Source organism: Phalacrocorax carbo, chromosome 6 (genome assembly GCF_963921805.1).
Source record: "Phalacrocorax carbo chromosome 6, bPhaCar2.1, whole genome shotgun sequence".
Classification (NCBI taxonomy): Eukaryota; Metazoa; Chordata; class Aves; order Suliformes; family Phalacrocoracidae; genus Phalacrocorax; species Phalacrocorax carbo.
In genome coordinates, this window is record NC_087518.1 from 50,599,131 (window position 1) to 50,611,772 (window position 12,642).

At 50.7% G+C, this 12,642-nt stretch overlaps 1 protein-coding gene across 1 annotated transcript in view; it reads left to right on the plus strand.

The window, feature by feature from the left end:
• Positions 1-1,881: 1,881 nt before the first annotated feature.
• ZSWIM5 (zinc finger SWIM-type containing 5) overlaps positions 1,882-12,642 on the plus strand; it is a 101,560-nt gene continuing 90,799 nt past the window's right edge. The window contains exon 1 of the mRNA XM_064455224.1: positions 1,882-2,604. Within this exon, the coding sequence (XP_064311294.1) occupies positions 1,917-2,604 (688 nt within the window). The 5' untranslated portion in view covers positions 1,882-1,916. The remainder of the gene's footprint in view (positions 2,605-12,642) is intronic.

Consider the following 12,642-nt stretch of genomic DNA (forward strand, 5'->3'; position numbering starts at 1 on the left):
AGCCTCCATCACCATCAGAGCTTAAGATCCTGGTCTCTGCTGGGAAGGTGTGTTCTGCCTTGGGGCAGGAGGGTGCTTTGGGATGGCCCCTTTAGGTCCCTCTGTGCAGCAGGGAAGGGCAGAGGTGGACAAAGCCTTTTTCATCCCTCCAGGTCCTGCCACTGCCACAGCGAGCAGAGGTGATGAGCAAAATGCTGCGCTCGCAAGTGCTCCCTGTCGCAACAATCCGTTATGGAGAGTGAAATGCCCTTCAGGCTTAAAGAAATGGGGACATGATTCCTGGGGAAAACGTAAACAAATCTGTGTGTAGGTGCTGCCTGCGGCCAGGCCCTGCCACTGGTTAGCACTGATTATCTTGAACAAGACCAGCAGCAGCAACAAACACCTCAGCCTTCAAGGAAAACCTCTTCCTGACCTTCATCGATTAGCATGTAGCTTATTCTCTAAAATGGAGATCTCTCATTGCAGTAGTTCTGCCTGCTCTCACTACCTGCCTGAGATCTGATTCCTTCCCTCTGAGTCCTGCAAAGGACACCTTGGGCTTCGAGGTATCTCGTGGCATAGCAAAGGTGCATAATTATTTCCTGTTCCCTAATTGCATCGCCCTGTTATTCCAGGAAATGTACTCCTGCTCTGTCAGTAAGAGTAAATACGAGATCTCTGCAACAAGGGAGTAACCAGTAATGGTCTAGATGTGACTGAACTGCAGATAGAAAGGAATTGGGTTTACATTCTCAGAACGCTGAGAATAACAAAGTAAGAAACCCGGACTCTGAGATCTGTGAGCTCTGCTCTTCCTCAGGGGTTTGTCACTTAAAATTAGACAGGACAAAAGAACAGGAATGTATTTCTGGGGAAAATCCTGGGATGGTGTCCTGCTGGACACGGCAGCAAAGTGTCCAGCCCCAGCAGGGCAGCAGTGCTCTCCCTATAGGCCCCATGCTGTGCTGGTCCCCAGGGTGCTGCCATCACCCTCTGCTGAAGCAGAGGCTGGTGAAGAGCCAGGTCCCTGGATTTTGGGGTGCCGACTCAGGCAATATGTGCTGAAGGACCTTGCTCTAACACAACCCCACCTAGAGCACAGCAGAGCTCCCTGGGAGCCAGCCCTGCCTGTGTTTCTTCACCTCGTTTCCCAAAGGCCGAGCATGCCACAGGACCTGGTATTTTCTCTGTGCCCAAGTATGCCGCAGATATGTGTGGGGCGAGCATCTTTACTGCAAGGCTTTAAATGAAAAATCAAACAGCGATGCACTCTGAAGGGTAGGGCACTGCTGCCTGCTCTGTTACCCGGGGTGAAGCCGAAGGCGATTTATGGGTTAGGCTGGGTGTTAGATTTGTGGGTTGCCCGGGTGTGGGGTTAGGCCGGGCATGGGGTTAGGCCGGGCGTCGAGATCGGGTACTGCCGGGCTCGCAGGAGGAGCCGTCCCCTGTTCCCGCCGGCCACCCCCGGGGGAGCGGTGCCACCTCCAGCCCCGCCGTGCCCCTTTGCTGCCTCTAACTCAGCACAAGCTCCTTGCGCTCGGCTGGCCTCAGCGCCCCCCGGCCCCCCGGCGCCCTGGGGCCGGGCAGCCGCGGGGCTTTCCCGCTCCCCGCCCTCCGGCCACGGGGGACGCCGCGTCGCCCGTGTGTCCCGCCTGGGGACGCAGCCAGGAGGGCACCGGGGCGGTGCCCGGGGCCGCCCCCTCCCCGCCCCGCGGGACCGGACCCCCGGCCCGCCGGCAGGTGCAGGCGGGAGCGGGGGTCCGCCGCGGCGGGCGGGGGGGGGCTGTGGAGCGTCCCGCCCCGGCGGAGGCCGGCTCCGGGCCGGTGGGACCACCCCCTCCAGTCTCCACGCCCACTCCCCGTCCCGTCCCCCCCCCCGCCCCCCTCCTCCTCCCCGTCTCTCCTCCCCTCGCCCGGCTCAGTCGGTCGCAGCCATGGCGGAGGGAGGAGAGGGAGAGGAGCTGCTCCGCCCGCCGCTGCCCGCCGGCGCCCCCGGCCCCAAGCGCTTGTGCTCCCGGGCCTGCCCGGCGGGGGGTACCGGGGCCGCTCACCCCCGTCCCGGGGCCGCGGGGGCCGGCTCCGCGGGGCCGGGCGCGGGGGCCAGCGGGGCCCCTCCGGCGCTGGCCGGCTGCTGCCCGGCGGCGGCGGCGGGGCCGGCAGCGGCGGGGGCGGCGGGGCCGGCGGCGGCGGGGCCGGGGGTCGGCGGCGGCGGCGGCGGCGGGGCGGGCAGCCTGCTGCAGCCCGAGTCGCTGCTGGACGCGGCGGCCAAGCGGGTGGCGGGGAGCTGGGCCTTCGAGCGGGTGGAGGGCCGCTTCCAGCGCATCCCCGAGCCCGTCCAGCGCCGCATCGTCTACTGGAGCTTCCCCCGCAGCGAGCGGCAGATCTGCATGTACTCCAGCTTCCAGCCCGGCCGCGCCGCCGCCGCATCCCCCGCCAGCGCCGCCGCGGCGGGACCCGCCGCCGCCGCCCCCGCCCCGGCCGGCGAGGAGAGCCCCGCCGCCGGCCCGCCGCCGCCCGCCGCCCCCGCCGCCCCCGCCGCCGCGCCGCAGGGCGAGGGGCTGCCCTTCCGCCGCGGCATCCGCCTGTTGGAGACCGGCGCGGTGGACAACGTGCTGCAAGTCGGTGAGTGCCGGGACGGGGCCCCCGGGGGGCTTGTGTGTCCGTCTGTCCGTCCTCGTCCCCCCCACCCCCCCCGCCGCCGCCATCCCCTCCAAACACTTCAGCCTTTTGTCTGGCGCGGTTGTGGTTTGACAGGAAAATCCTGCCCGGAGGGCAGGGGCCGCCTTGTGCTCCTCTGGGACGGTGCCGGTTTTGGGGGTGGGGGGGGCTGGGGGTGACATCCCACCCCCCCCCGAGGTGAGGTGGGTGTCACCGGCAGTCGCCCGCAGCGTGGACGCTGTCTGTCCAGCCTTAGTGGGAAAATAAAGCCAGACTCCCCCGCCCCCAAATAAGGCACCCGACGGGGATTTGTATGGAGGGCACGCAGCCCTGCCGGCCCCCCCCCAGCCCCCAGACGGGGTCCTCCTCACCCCTGAGCACTCACACCCACGCTCCCACGGGGGTCTTTACCCTTCCGCGGGATTCATAAACATAACGCATCTCTCCAGCAGCTCTGAGCGTTTGCCTTTGTCTTCTCCATCAGGGGCTTTCCCCCCCTTGGAAAATCTCGGGGGGGGGGATTTGCCCCCCGCTTTCCCCGTCGCAGCCCCCTGCTCGGGCACCTGCGGCGAGGCCGGCTGGCAGAAACTGGAGGGAAGGGTTGGGGTGACAAGTTGGGTGGGCTGGCGGGTACCACCGGCGGCCTGGCGCGACGCGTGTTTCAGGGATGGACGCGCGGCCTTCTCGCTCTCGTTCGGTGACGAAGGGGCCGTGGGAATGATGGTGGGAATAATGGCATCGTGTTTTCTCTCCATGGGCAGGTGGCTTTTGTGTGCGCTGGCGGAGGGGGATTGTCGGAGAGGAAATGTTCCTCTTCCCCTTTCCTTCCAGTCCCTGTCACCATCTGAAAGCTGCCTTATATCTGTATATATACTTAAAGAGAAACAAATTGCGGTGTTTTTCATAAAATAATCTGCTCCTGGTTGTTATTGGAAGTGATTGAAATGCACGTTTCCATTAAAATGACATTAGGCTAGAATTTGTTTTGCAAATGCGAAATGTAAATTCATTTTGTGCCAGGGTATGGCGTGAATGAGTGAAGGGAGGGTGGTTTTTGTTGTATGGAAGGGTTAGTTCGGAGGTGTTTATTTAAAAAGCCCTCCTTCCTTTTGGGGAAAAAACAGCTTAAAAAAAAACCAACCCGTTTGGTACAGCTTACATTCAGAAGACCGTTATCAAAACATTTTCCATTTGAGACGTGAAAATAGCAGACAGCAGAAGAATTCTTCTTCCACCTCTGAGGATATGCAGTGAAAATTCCTGTAGCACAAAAGGTTTTTCTCTGAGGATATGATTATACCCTTTTTTTTTTTTTGGGTGAATTAATATTTTCTAAGGGCTGCGTTAAGCTGATTAATTATTCTAAGTCTGTTTAAAATACTTTGAAACTCAAAACCAAATAATTTTATTTTGGAGAGGAGTAGCTCTGCAGGAACTTTAAAATTAAGAGTGTGTGGGGAAAAATAATAGCTTACTGTGGGCGATGCGTTATTGACCTGCCCACCAAGGTGTGGATGTGGTGAGCAGCCGGCGCAGGAGTGGGAGACGGAGGTAAAACCAGGGCTGGTTCTGTACAAAGGAATTTTCTCTTTTAATGAGGGTTTAACATTTATTTCTCTTTGAAACGTGGCTCTGATGAGGTTTTAGCCGATGCTGTGATGGATCTGGGTGAGTGCTGGGGTCAGGTGCGTGCAGGACACGCAGAGCAGTTCCATCCCAAAGTGACGCCCAGTGCTGGCATCCAGCATCACGCGTGCCCCCTCTCCCCGTGCTTCCACTGCTGTTTTGGGTGAGCCAGAGGATGGGGAGGACGGTCCTGGCTCTGGCATTTCATAACCCCTGACAAGTCTAAACCATCTCCCCAGCTTTGAAATCGGAGCTTGCGCCCATTGTCCTCCGAACTGTCAGCTTTTTAGATGAAGCAGCATGTTCTGGAAGCGCTCGCCGCAAAGTCGGCGGGTGATTTATCTCTTGTTTTTACAGCCCGAAAGGGGCGTGCGGGATGCTCGCCGTGGGTGTTTGCCTTCGGAGCAGGGGGTGTTCGGGTCTTGGCTGTAGTGCGGCTCCTCTTTGGACAGCAGCGGGTGGGTGATGTGGGGTCGGACACCTCTGTGTTTGTCCCTGGAGCAGCCCTGTCACAGCAGCCCCTTGCAGCCCCAAGACGGAGGAGGAAGATTTACAACAAACAAAAGGCTGTGAAGGGCTGCGTGTTTATCTGGGGTGGACGGGAGGCACAGCTGAGATGTCCTCTGCCAACTTTCCACATCCATCCTGCGGATGCTGCTGGAAGGTGAGGTGGAAGAGCTCCAGCCACCGGAGACACAAACACTTTGTGGTTGCGTGTGTGTGTTTGCAGTTAAGATAGGAACTTGGTTTTCGGCTTATATGGGAACCATTATGTCTTGGAAAAAAATAAAACCCCAACACTGGCTTGCTTGGTGCTCACCAGCGCTAAATCAAAACTACTGTTCCCCTCTAAGGATCTCTTTAATGGACACCGCCAGCTCCCGGCGTCGTGACCAGAGGTTTGCACAGTTGAGATCTGCTGTTAATAAAGATCAGATGTTTGTACAGTCATGTTTCTGACTCAGACCTGTGAAAAAATAAGAATTGTAAGGACGTGAAATTCCTTCTCCCTGTGGTTGGAAAATCTCTTTGAAAAATTGAAAGCCAAAATCCAAGAGGAATGGTCTTCTGGAGATGGAAGATGGTGAGGAGGGGTGAGGGTTGTACTTGAGGGGACAAACTGCTTCAGGCTCCTGCTCCCTCGTGCTTACAAAACTGGCAGATCTGAAAAAAACCATATATGTCACATTATCAACCAATAATTCCTTCATGCTTAGTAAAACTTAAACGAGGCTTAAACCCTGATCTCACTGGAGTCATTAAATTGATTCTTCCCCCCCCCCCCCCCCCCCAGCTCAAAGAAAGATCTTGGATGTTGAACACAGGCATCTTTGTCTTCTTAAAAACTGCTTTATTATTATGTGTACAGATCCTGTCTTTGTGTGTGTGTGGTGTGTGGGTTTTTTTTCCTTTTAATTTTTAGACAAATGACAAAAGCATGCAGGAAAGGAATGCAGAAATGCCAGGCTTAATATAAAGCATGCAACTGCACTGCATGCCGGGAATCCTAAAGGATACAAAACCTTTAACGACGGCGGTTAATTTTTAACAAGTTCACTCGCATAAATATTTATGAACAAAAGTTTTTACACCATTATCTCTTGGGTTCTTGGAGAGAGAAAAGACCTTTGGTGGATTTTGACAGTAGGCTGGGATCCAGCAGAACAAATCCATGTTTCTCGCCTGCGCTCCCCAGTCCGGTATAATACAGTCTGCCCTCGAGCTGTCACGGCTGCCGATGGGTGGGCGAGTGTCTGTGGCAATTTTAGGTGGGAATTCTCCTTTTTCTGAAGCATCGAGCTTTGTGTTGTTCTTTGCCTTGTAGCCAACCGCTTAGGAACCTATATGGTGTGTGCTGCCTACGGCTCCTTCCCCACAGATAAGCCTTTGTACCCTGATGGGGAGGTATGCGGTCCAGCCATAAGTACATAGGCAGAATTTACTTTTGCTGTTAGAGTAACAATGAAGCAGGGCTTTAAAATGCACTGGCTTTGTAAACACCTGGAGGGAACCTGTGGTGTTTTTTTTTTTGTTAAACCTGCAATTAATCCTGAATATTTTATCTGATGCTTTACAGGTCAGTCCTGGGTACCTTCCCATGGTTCCTAAGTTGGACATCGAGGTGTGGGGGATTTTCTGACCCTGCTTCAACAGGCTTCTGTCTGGACAGAGGTTAAGATAGACCTGATACCTGTAAATAATACATGTAAATGCCTTTGGCGTTTTAATTGGAGGAATTTTGATTTGAAAACCATAGTGTAAGAAAAAGCTTCCAGCTTCTCTCGGTGTATATTTATAATGATGCCTGCTATAACGCAGCTTCAGAGGTAAAAATACTGGTGGGTTCCTATGCTCTTAACGTGGTTGAAACCTCTTTTTGTTTTTCTGATATCTTTTTTCTCCCCTAAAAATGCGTGCTTTTAGGCAAGCATTTGGTTTCCCTCCCCTGTGACGTGGTATGGGGCAGTGTCTAAATTTGTATCCAGTTGTTTTTGAAAGTCTAGGTGGTGTGTGCGACTCTATAGAGTTGTTTATTTTGGGGAAAACACTTCGATAGGGCTCTCAAGGGCCAGTTGTGGTTGCTTTTGTTTTGTGTAAAGATCGATCTCCTCCTGGGTCTAGGTTTAAGGCTATATCCAGTGGGAGCAGGTTTGGAAGGAATGCCATGGGTCATGAAGCATATTTTCTTTTCACGTTGAAACCCAGTATGCCCTGTCAGGGTGCTTGGTTTAGCACCCTGCTTAGTTTAGGGAGTTTAGTTTTTCTGGATCCTCTTAGTTTTTGGGTGGGGCAGCTGTACAACATGTTTCCAATTTGCTAATTAATTTTTACTTTATTTTTCTTTGTGGGTAGATTACTTTATCCTACCATGTATATTAAAATACTTTAAACCACATAAAAGGGGCCAGCAGAGGTTCATTAGCCCTATCATGATGGAAACTGTTGCACACTTTAAATATACATTAAGCCCTTTACGTTTCTAATTATTTTTTTCTTAACATACGTAATTAAAAGGAAGGATTATTAGGCATTAAAGCTTATGATCCGTTTATTGCTGCTCCCTCATAGGTGAGATATTTCTAGAGTATGTTCTGGACTATATTATAGAAACTGGAATTGGAGATGATGAAAACAGCCAGAGTTTCTTGCTGGTTGTGCAGGGAGAACTAGGAAAACTTTGACAGCTGGAATTCCAATTTTTTTTTTCTACCAGATTGATTTATTGGCTTTTGAGTCCTTTTTAAGAGTATAAACAGACCTTCTGAAGCTGGGACATCTTTTTAACTGGGTGGTTAGTTACTCCAGGTAAAAGGATGCTAGCTTAAAGGGGCTAGAGACCTGAAAAATAAAGCACAAGAAATAAAATATTTAGTTTTGGCTTTAGGTTTGAAGTGTTTTTCAGTGTAACAAGTCCTGGTTTTTGGCTTGAGCAGGCAATAGGAGTTTGTTCTTAGCTTACCTACACACTTGCAAAGCTTAGCCCAGGTGAGACACTGGCTTTCTCTGCTTCCAACACATGTCACTTACAGCAGATTTTAATTTTGCTCACATCTAGAGCGAATCTTTTAGGAAACATTTAGCTGTGCTAAAACTGCAGTAACATAAACCACATGTGCCTGCGTGCTTTGTTTCTGAAGCTTTGTGCAAGGGAATGTGCTTTGCTGTTATTTGACGCTTGCTTTGATGTTAGATGTTTTATGATTAGTCCCCCTAACCTCAGATAGGACTTTTGGAAAACTTAAATGAGCTCATCTATCCTATTGCTCTGTAAAGACACATTCAGCTGTGAATCGTCTCTTGTGGTGTGTCAGCTTTTAATTTGCTTTGGAAATATATATATATATATATATAAAAATATATATTTATATATATATATTTATATATATTTATATATATATATTTATATATATATAATTTATATATATATATAAATATATATATTAAAAAAAAAATCTTGGTAGCATTAGGGTGGAAGAGAGAGTTCATGGGCTTATGTGCTTCCTTGGCATATATGTGAACCTAGCCCTGGAGGAGGACCTGGTCCATGGGGGAGGTGGCACGTCTTCAATGGTTTTGGGGTTATGTCCTGCTCCCCTTTCCCAGCAGGAGACCGGCTCCCGTCTGGGGTTAGCTCAGATGGACTGTGTGGCCAACCTTGTGCTCACGTTTAATTTTTAGTTGTTTTTGCATTTAGGTTACATGGAGAGCTCTGTGTTTAGCGGTGATGCAAGTTTTGCATCTCCCCTGCTGCCCTTGAGGCTGGAGTAGCTTGTGTGGGTGAGGAGCTGAGCAGGGATTTTGGGGGGAGCAGCATCTCCTCACCCTCTCAAGGCAGGTGAGCCCGGGGTTTTCAGTGAGAGGCCGAGGCTTGTTGCTGCATGATGATGCTTTGTGCTTAAAGCAGGTGACTTTTCTTCTGGAGATGTAGGGGTGTTGCTGTTTCTCCCAGGGGTGTCAGGCGTTGCTTTCTGTTCCTCTGGCCACGTTCTGAGGAGCAAACCTTGCGTAAGGTCCTGGGCAAGGGGATGGAAAGAGCCTTCGCTTGCTCCCCCGTCTCTTCACACTGCTTGTTTCTTCTGGTGGGGCCATGGGTGAGATTTGCTGGGGACCTGGGAAGGTGGGTGCTGGGGTCCTCTCCTGGCTTTGCTCAGCAGGAGGCAGATGATGGTTGAACCTGTGTTTCCCCATTGATCTCCCTGTCTGAGGCTGGTATGGATGGCTTTGGTTTGCAAGGAGCTGGAGGTCTGGAATAGCTATCTTGAGGGTATGAAAATGAACTTCTAGTATGTCCTACCTTACATTTGATGCTGTCTTGAAGAGGCTATGTCATGGGGTTGTCATACTCCTGGTCTTCTGGGGATGAGAGGAGAGGACGAAAGTGGCTTCTCTGAGTAACTGGTTCCTGCCTTTGCTGCATCTTGGCTTTCTCTGGCATCAGCATCAGTAGAAATTGATCTGTGTTCTGATGAAAACAAAAACTCAAAGACACCAAACCTGGGCTACCTTAAGTGCTGTGAGACAAGACTTACCTTGTTAGAGCCAGGATGTTTGGTGGTGGTGGGGAGCTCTCCCTGTCCCTTGGCAGAGCTGCTGAGGTCCTGAAGATGCTCTCCTGCATGCTCAGAAGGGCAGAACTGAGACCCACTTGATTTTTGACCTGGCTTTCACAAGGATAGGGTCTCATGTACAGGCTGAGCCCCTGACTACTTGTGCCTTTGCAACAGGAGTTGGGAAGGAGCCTACTAACATCTCACAGAGACACACAGGTCCTGAAAAACCACTTCTTGGGGGATGTAAAGGCGAAAGCATCTTCATGGTTTTGCAATGAAATGTCCCAGGAGCAAGAATGCAATTTTTCAAAGGCTTTTTTTTTGTAATCCTGATGTTTAAACATGAATAGATTCCACTTGGTTGGTGTGGTGGGTGTGTTTTATTAAATGCTGAGGATTCACCTGTGCATGACACCACCACATTTCTATCCAAATGGATTTTCTAGTGCTGCGTTTTAAGAGCAGTTGCTTTTTTGTCTCAAGCTTAAGGCTTAGGATTTTGTGCAGGATTTGGGTTAGTCATTGTAAAATGGTGCATTTGAAGTAATGCACAAATTAATGAAATCCTGGGCTTTTACTTGTCGCATTCTAGGTGCAAGTTGCCAGGGATTTTTCTTTCTTTTTTTTTGGCATTTCTCACATCATTTAAAAACAAAGCCATGAATGTGCTTAGGAGGTAGATCTGCTGGGATGCCAGGAAGGTTGCACGCAGATATGTTGGTCCAGCTTGTGCTGCAAATGTCCTGCTGCTGTCAGCCGTGGGTTAAAATGGGTGAGTGGGCTTGTGATGCCCTGCTTGTTGCTGGATGCCCGTAACGAGCTGCCTGCACCAATGCCACCCAGCTTGTTTGACCGGGGGCTGCTAATCATCACTGAGGTTTGCTCAGCAGGATGTAGTGTGGTATCTGCCTGGCTGCTGTCTTTGCACCTGGAGACGGTGCCTGTGCCCCACAGCTGCTGGTGGGGAGGGATTCCCCATGGGAATGCTGGAGACTTGGTGTCTGGGACCTTGGCAAGGTCAGGACAGGCTGTGCCTCCGCTCCGGATGCCGTCCAGTATCCCTGGCCTCCATCCTTCAGCTGATGGCGGTGTGTGGGTGACTGCTCGGGATGCCAATAATAGCCATTACTCATTATTGGTGTTATGTGGTTTTTAAAGGCAGGGATCGCAGGAGGTGCTGCGTGCTGTGCCCTAGCTATGGATGCGTCTTGATGAAGATGAGTGCCCTGTCAAAGGGGTAGCAGAGCAACAAATGGGTTCCCGAGATAAATAAAATTTGCATTAATGAACTACAATGGCTTTGGATGCCAAATTAAAAGTAGTGTGTCTGGAGGATGAAAAAGAAATTTATTTTCTGTCTCACTCACTGGTTTTCGTCTCTTTTGATTTTCTTTATCATCAGAAATAAATTCTTAATTTTTTTAAAGCCAGTTGTGTTTATTTTGGTAGCAGTTCATTGGCTGCTCTGTGTACAGAAGCTTTCTCTTGAAAGTACTGAAACTATATTAAAAGTGCTTTTGGCTGTCATCTTTTATTTTGCTTCTCCTTCGTTCTTTTCCCAAAGCTGGGTCGTTGCTGTATCAAATGCTCTGAAACTGTCTGGTAGCGTTTTCCCTGCGGTGCTCTGTATAAACTGGAAATAAAAAGGGAAGAAATTGCAAGATTTGGATTTCTGCAGCCTTTTTTCCTGTGTGTGCGTGTGTCCCATTGAAGTCTGAGCAGCTGTCTCCATCCGCACAGCCCGCCGATGGCATGCACAGATCTGTTTCTTGTGATTAAAAGGAGAAATAATACCCCAGTGTTCAGAGAGGGGCCGGAGGGGTGAGCAAGCGCCCGGGGAGGAGCGCTTCTCCCCTCCTGCCTGCCCCTGTCTGCATGGCCCAGGGACCAAGGGAGCTGGCAGCCCGCCTTCTCCTCCCTGCATCCTTATGGCTTTATATCCCTTCGAAAGAATCATCCCATGCTGCTTGTGGAGAGCTGCCCTGCTGCAGCATCTTCACCCCGGGGTGGGCTACTCCATCCTGCACTGGCGACCCCGGGGTTTTTATCCTATTCTAAGGATGTCGAAACATTTCGGCGGCACTGCAGCCGCTCGCTACCGGCGCGCTTTGAAAAATACCCAGCAAGTGTCGAGCATCTGTCTGTGAAGGGGGAGGAAATCCCCCCCGTTATTATTTTCTCCCGATTGTCCTCGCTTGGTGTGGCTTTGGCTATTATGGGTTTGTAAAATAGAACTATATATGACCTTTTATCTTACAAGAAATAGGTTAAGCCATTTTTAAAGAAAGTGGTGGAGTCAGCAGTGCTGCTGAAGGAGCTGCTTTCGCATGGTTGATAGGCTGTGAAGCCGTTCAATGGACTTTGGTTTCAGAGACAATATCTGTTTAAATTAATCTTTGTCAGATACATGCCACTGCAGACAATTCAAATTCCATTTGCTTTCTGATCTCATAACAAAAAAGCACCTTACACTGGTTCTTTTATCGTAAAATTAACTTTTGTCTGTGTGTCCTGGAAACAGGGGTGGCATAAAATCTAGTTAAAAGGCTCTGTTATAGGAGGATTCTGTTTCTTTGTACAAGGCGGACTTTTTTTTTTCCTTCTTTCCCCTGCGTGCATTTAAAAAGACGACGAGTGTTTGAGATGGATTAGGGAGAATGCCAGCAGATGGACCAATTCTGTTGTTGCTGCTGGCAACCATCTAAGCAGCCATTTTGAACAATGCTGATACCGGGGTACTGATAACACAAAGATGAAGATGGGATAAATATCCAGCTAGTCCCTTTCTCCCCGCCTGCTCCTCCTCCCTCTCTTTCATGCCGCTGCTGCAGCCCTGTTATTAGAGAACCCGATTGTTTCCTGAGAAATGCTTCATCCTCTTAGCTCGGTTGGTGGGTGTCTAGTGTTGCTTATCGCCTTTATTTTCCTCATGATTGTTGAAGACACTGGCAGGTCAGCCTCTTCCAGGAGTGCCCACTGCATGGGTCCTAAGGGGCATGTGATGTTTGGGTGCTTTGCAGGCATGATGCTCTTTCCTCTACCCTAATAAAGTGTTTGGTCCTTGCTGTATGTACGGAGACGATTTCCGTCCCTCCTTGTGTATGCTTTAAGTGCTTAATAACAAAGCATGATGGAATTTGGTGGGTGGATTCTAGGTTTTCAAGAGGTGGACTGTGACCTAAATGAGTTTGAGATCTCTTTTATGCCAAAATGATTGGTATGGGGCTGCGACTGCAAACTGAGGGTATCCCCTTTGCCTATATACTGGTCTCCCTGTTTCCCTTCTCCCACTCATTTTGTCTGCTGGCTCTTGGGTATCTGGGCC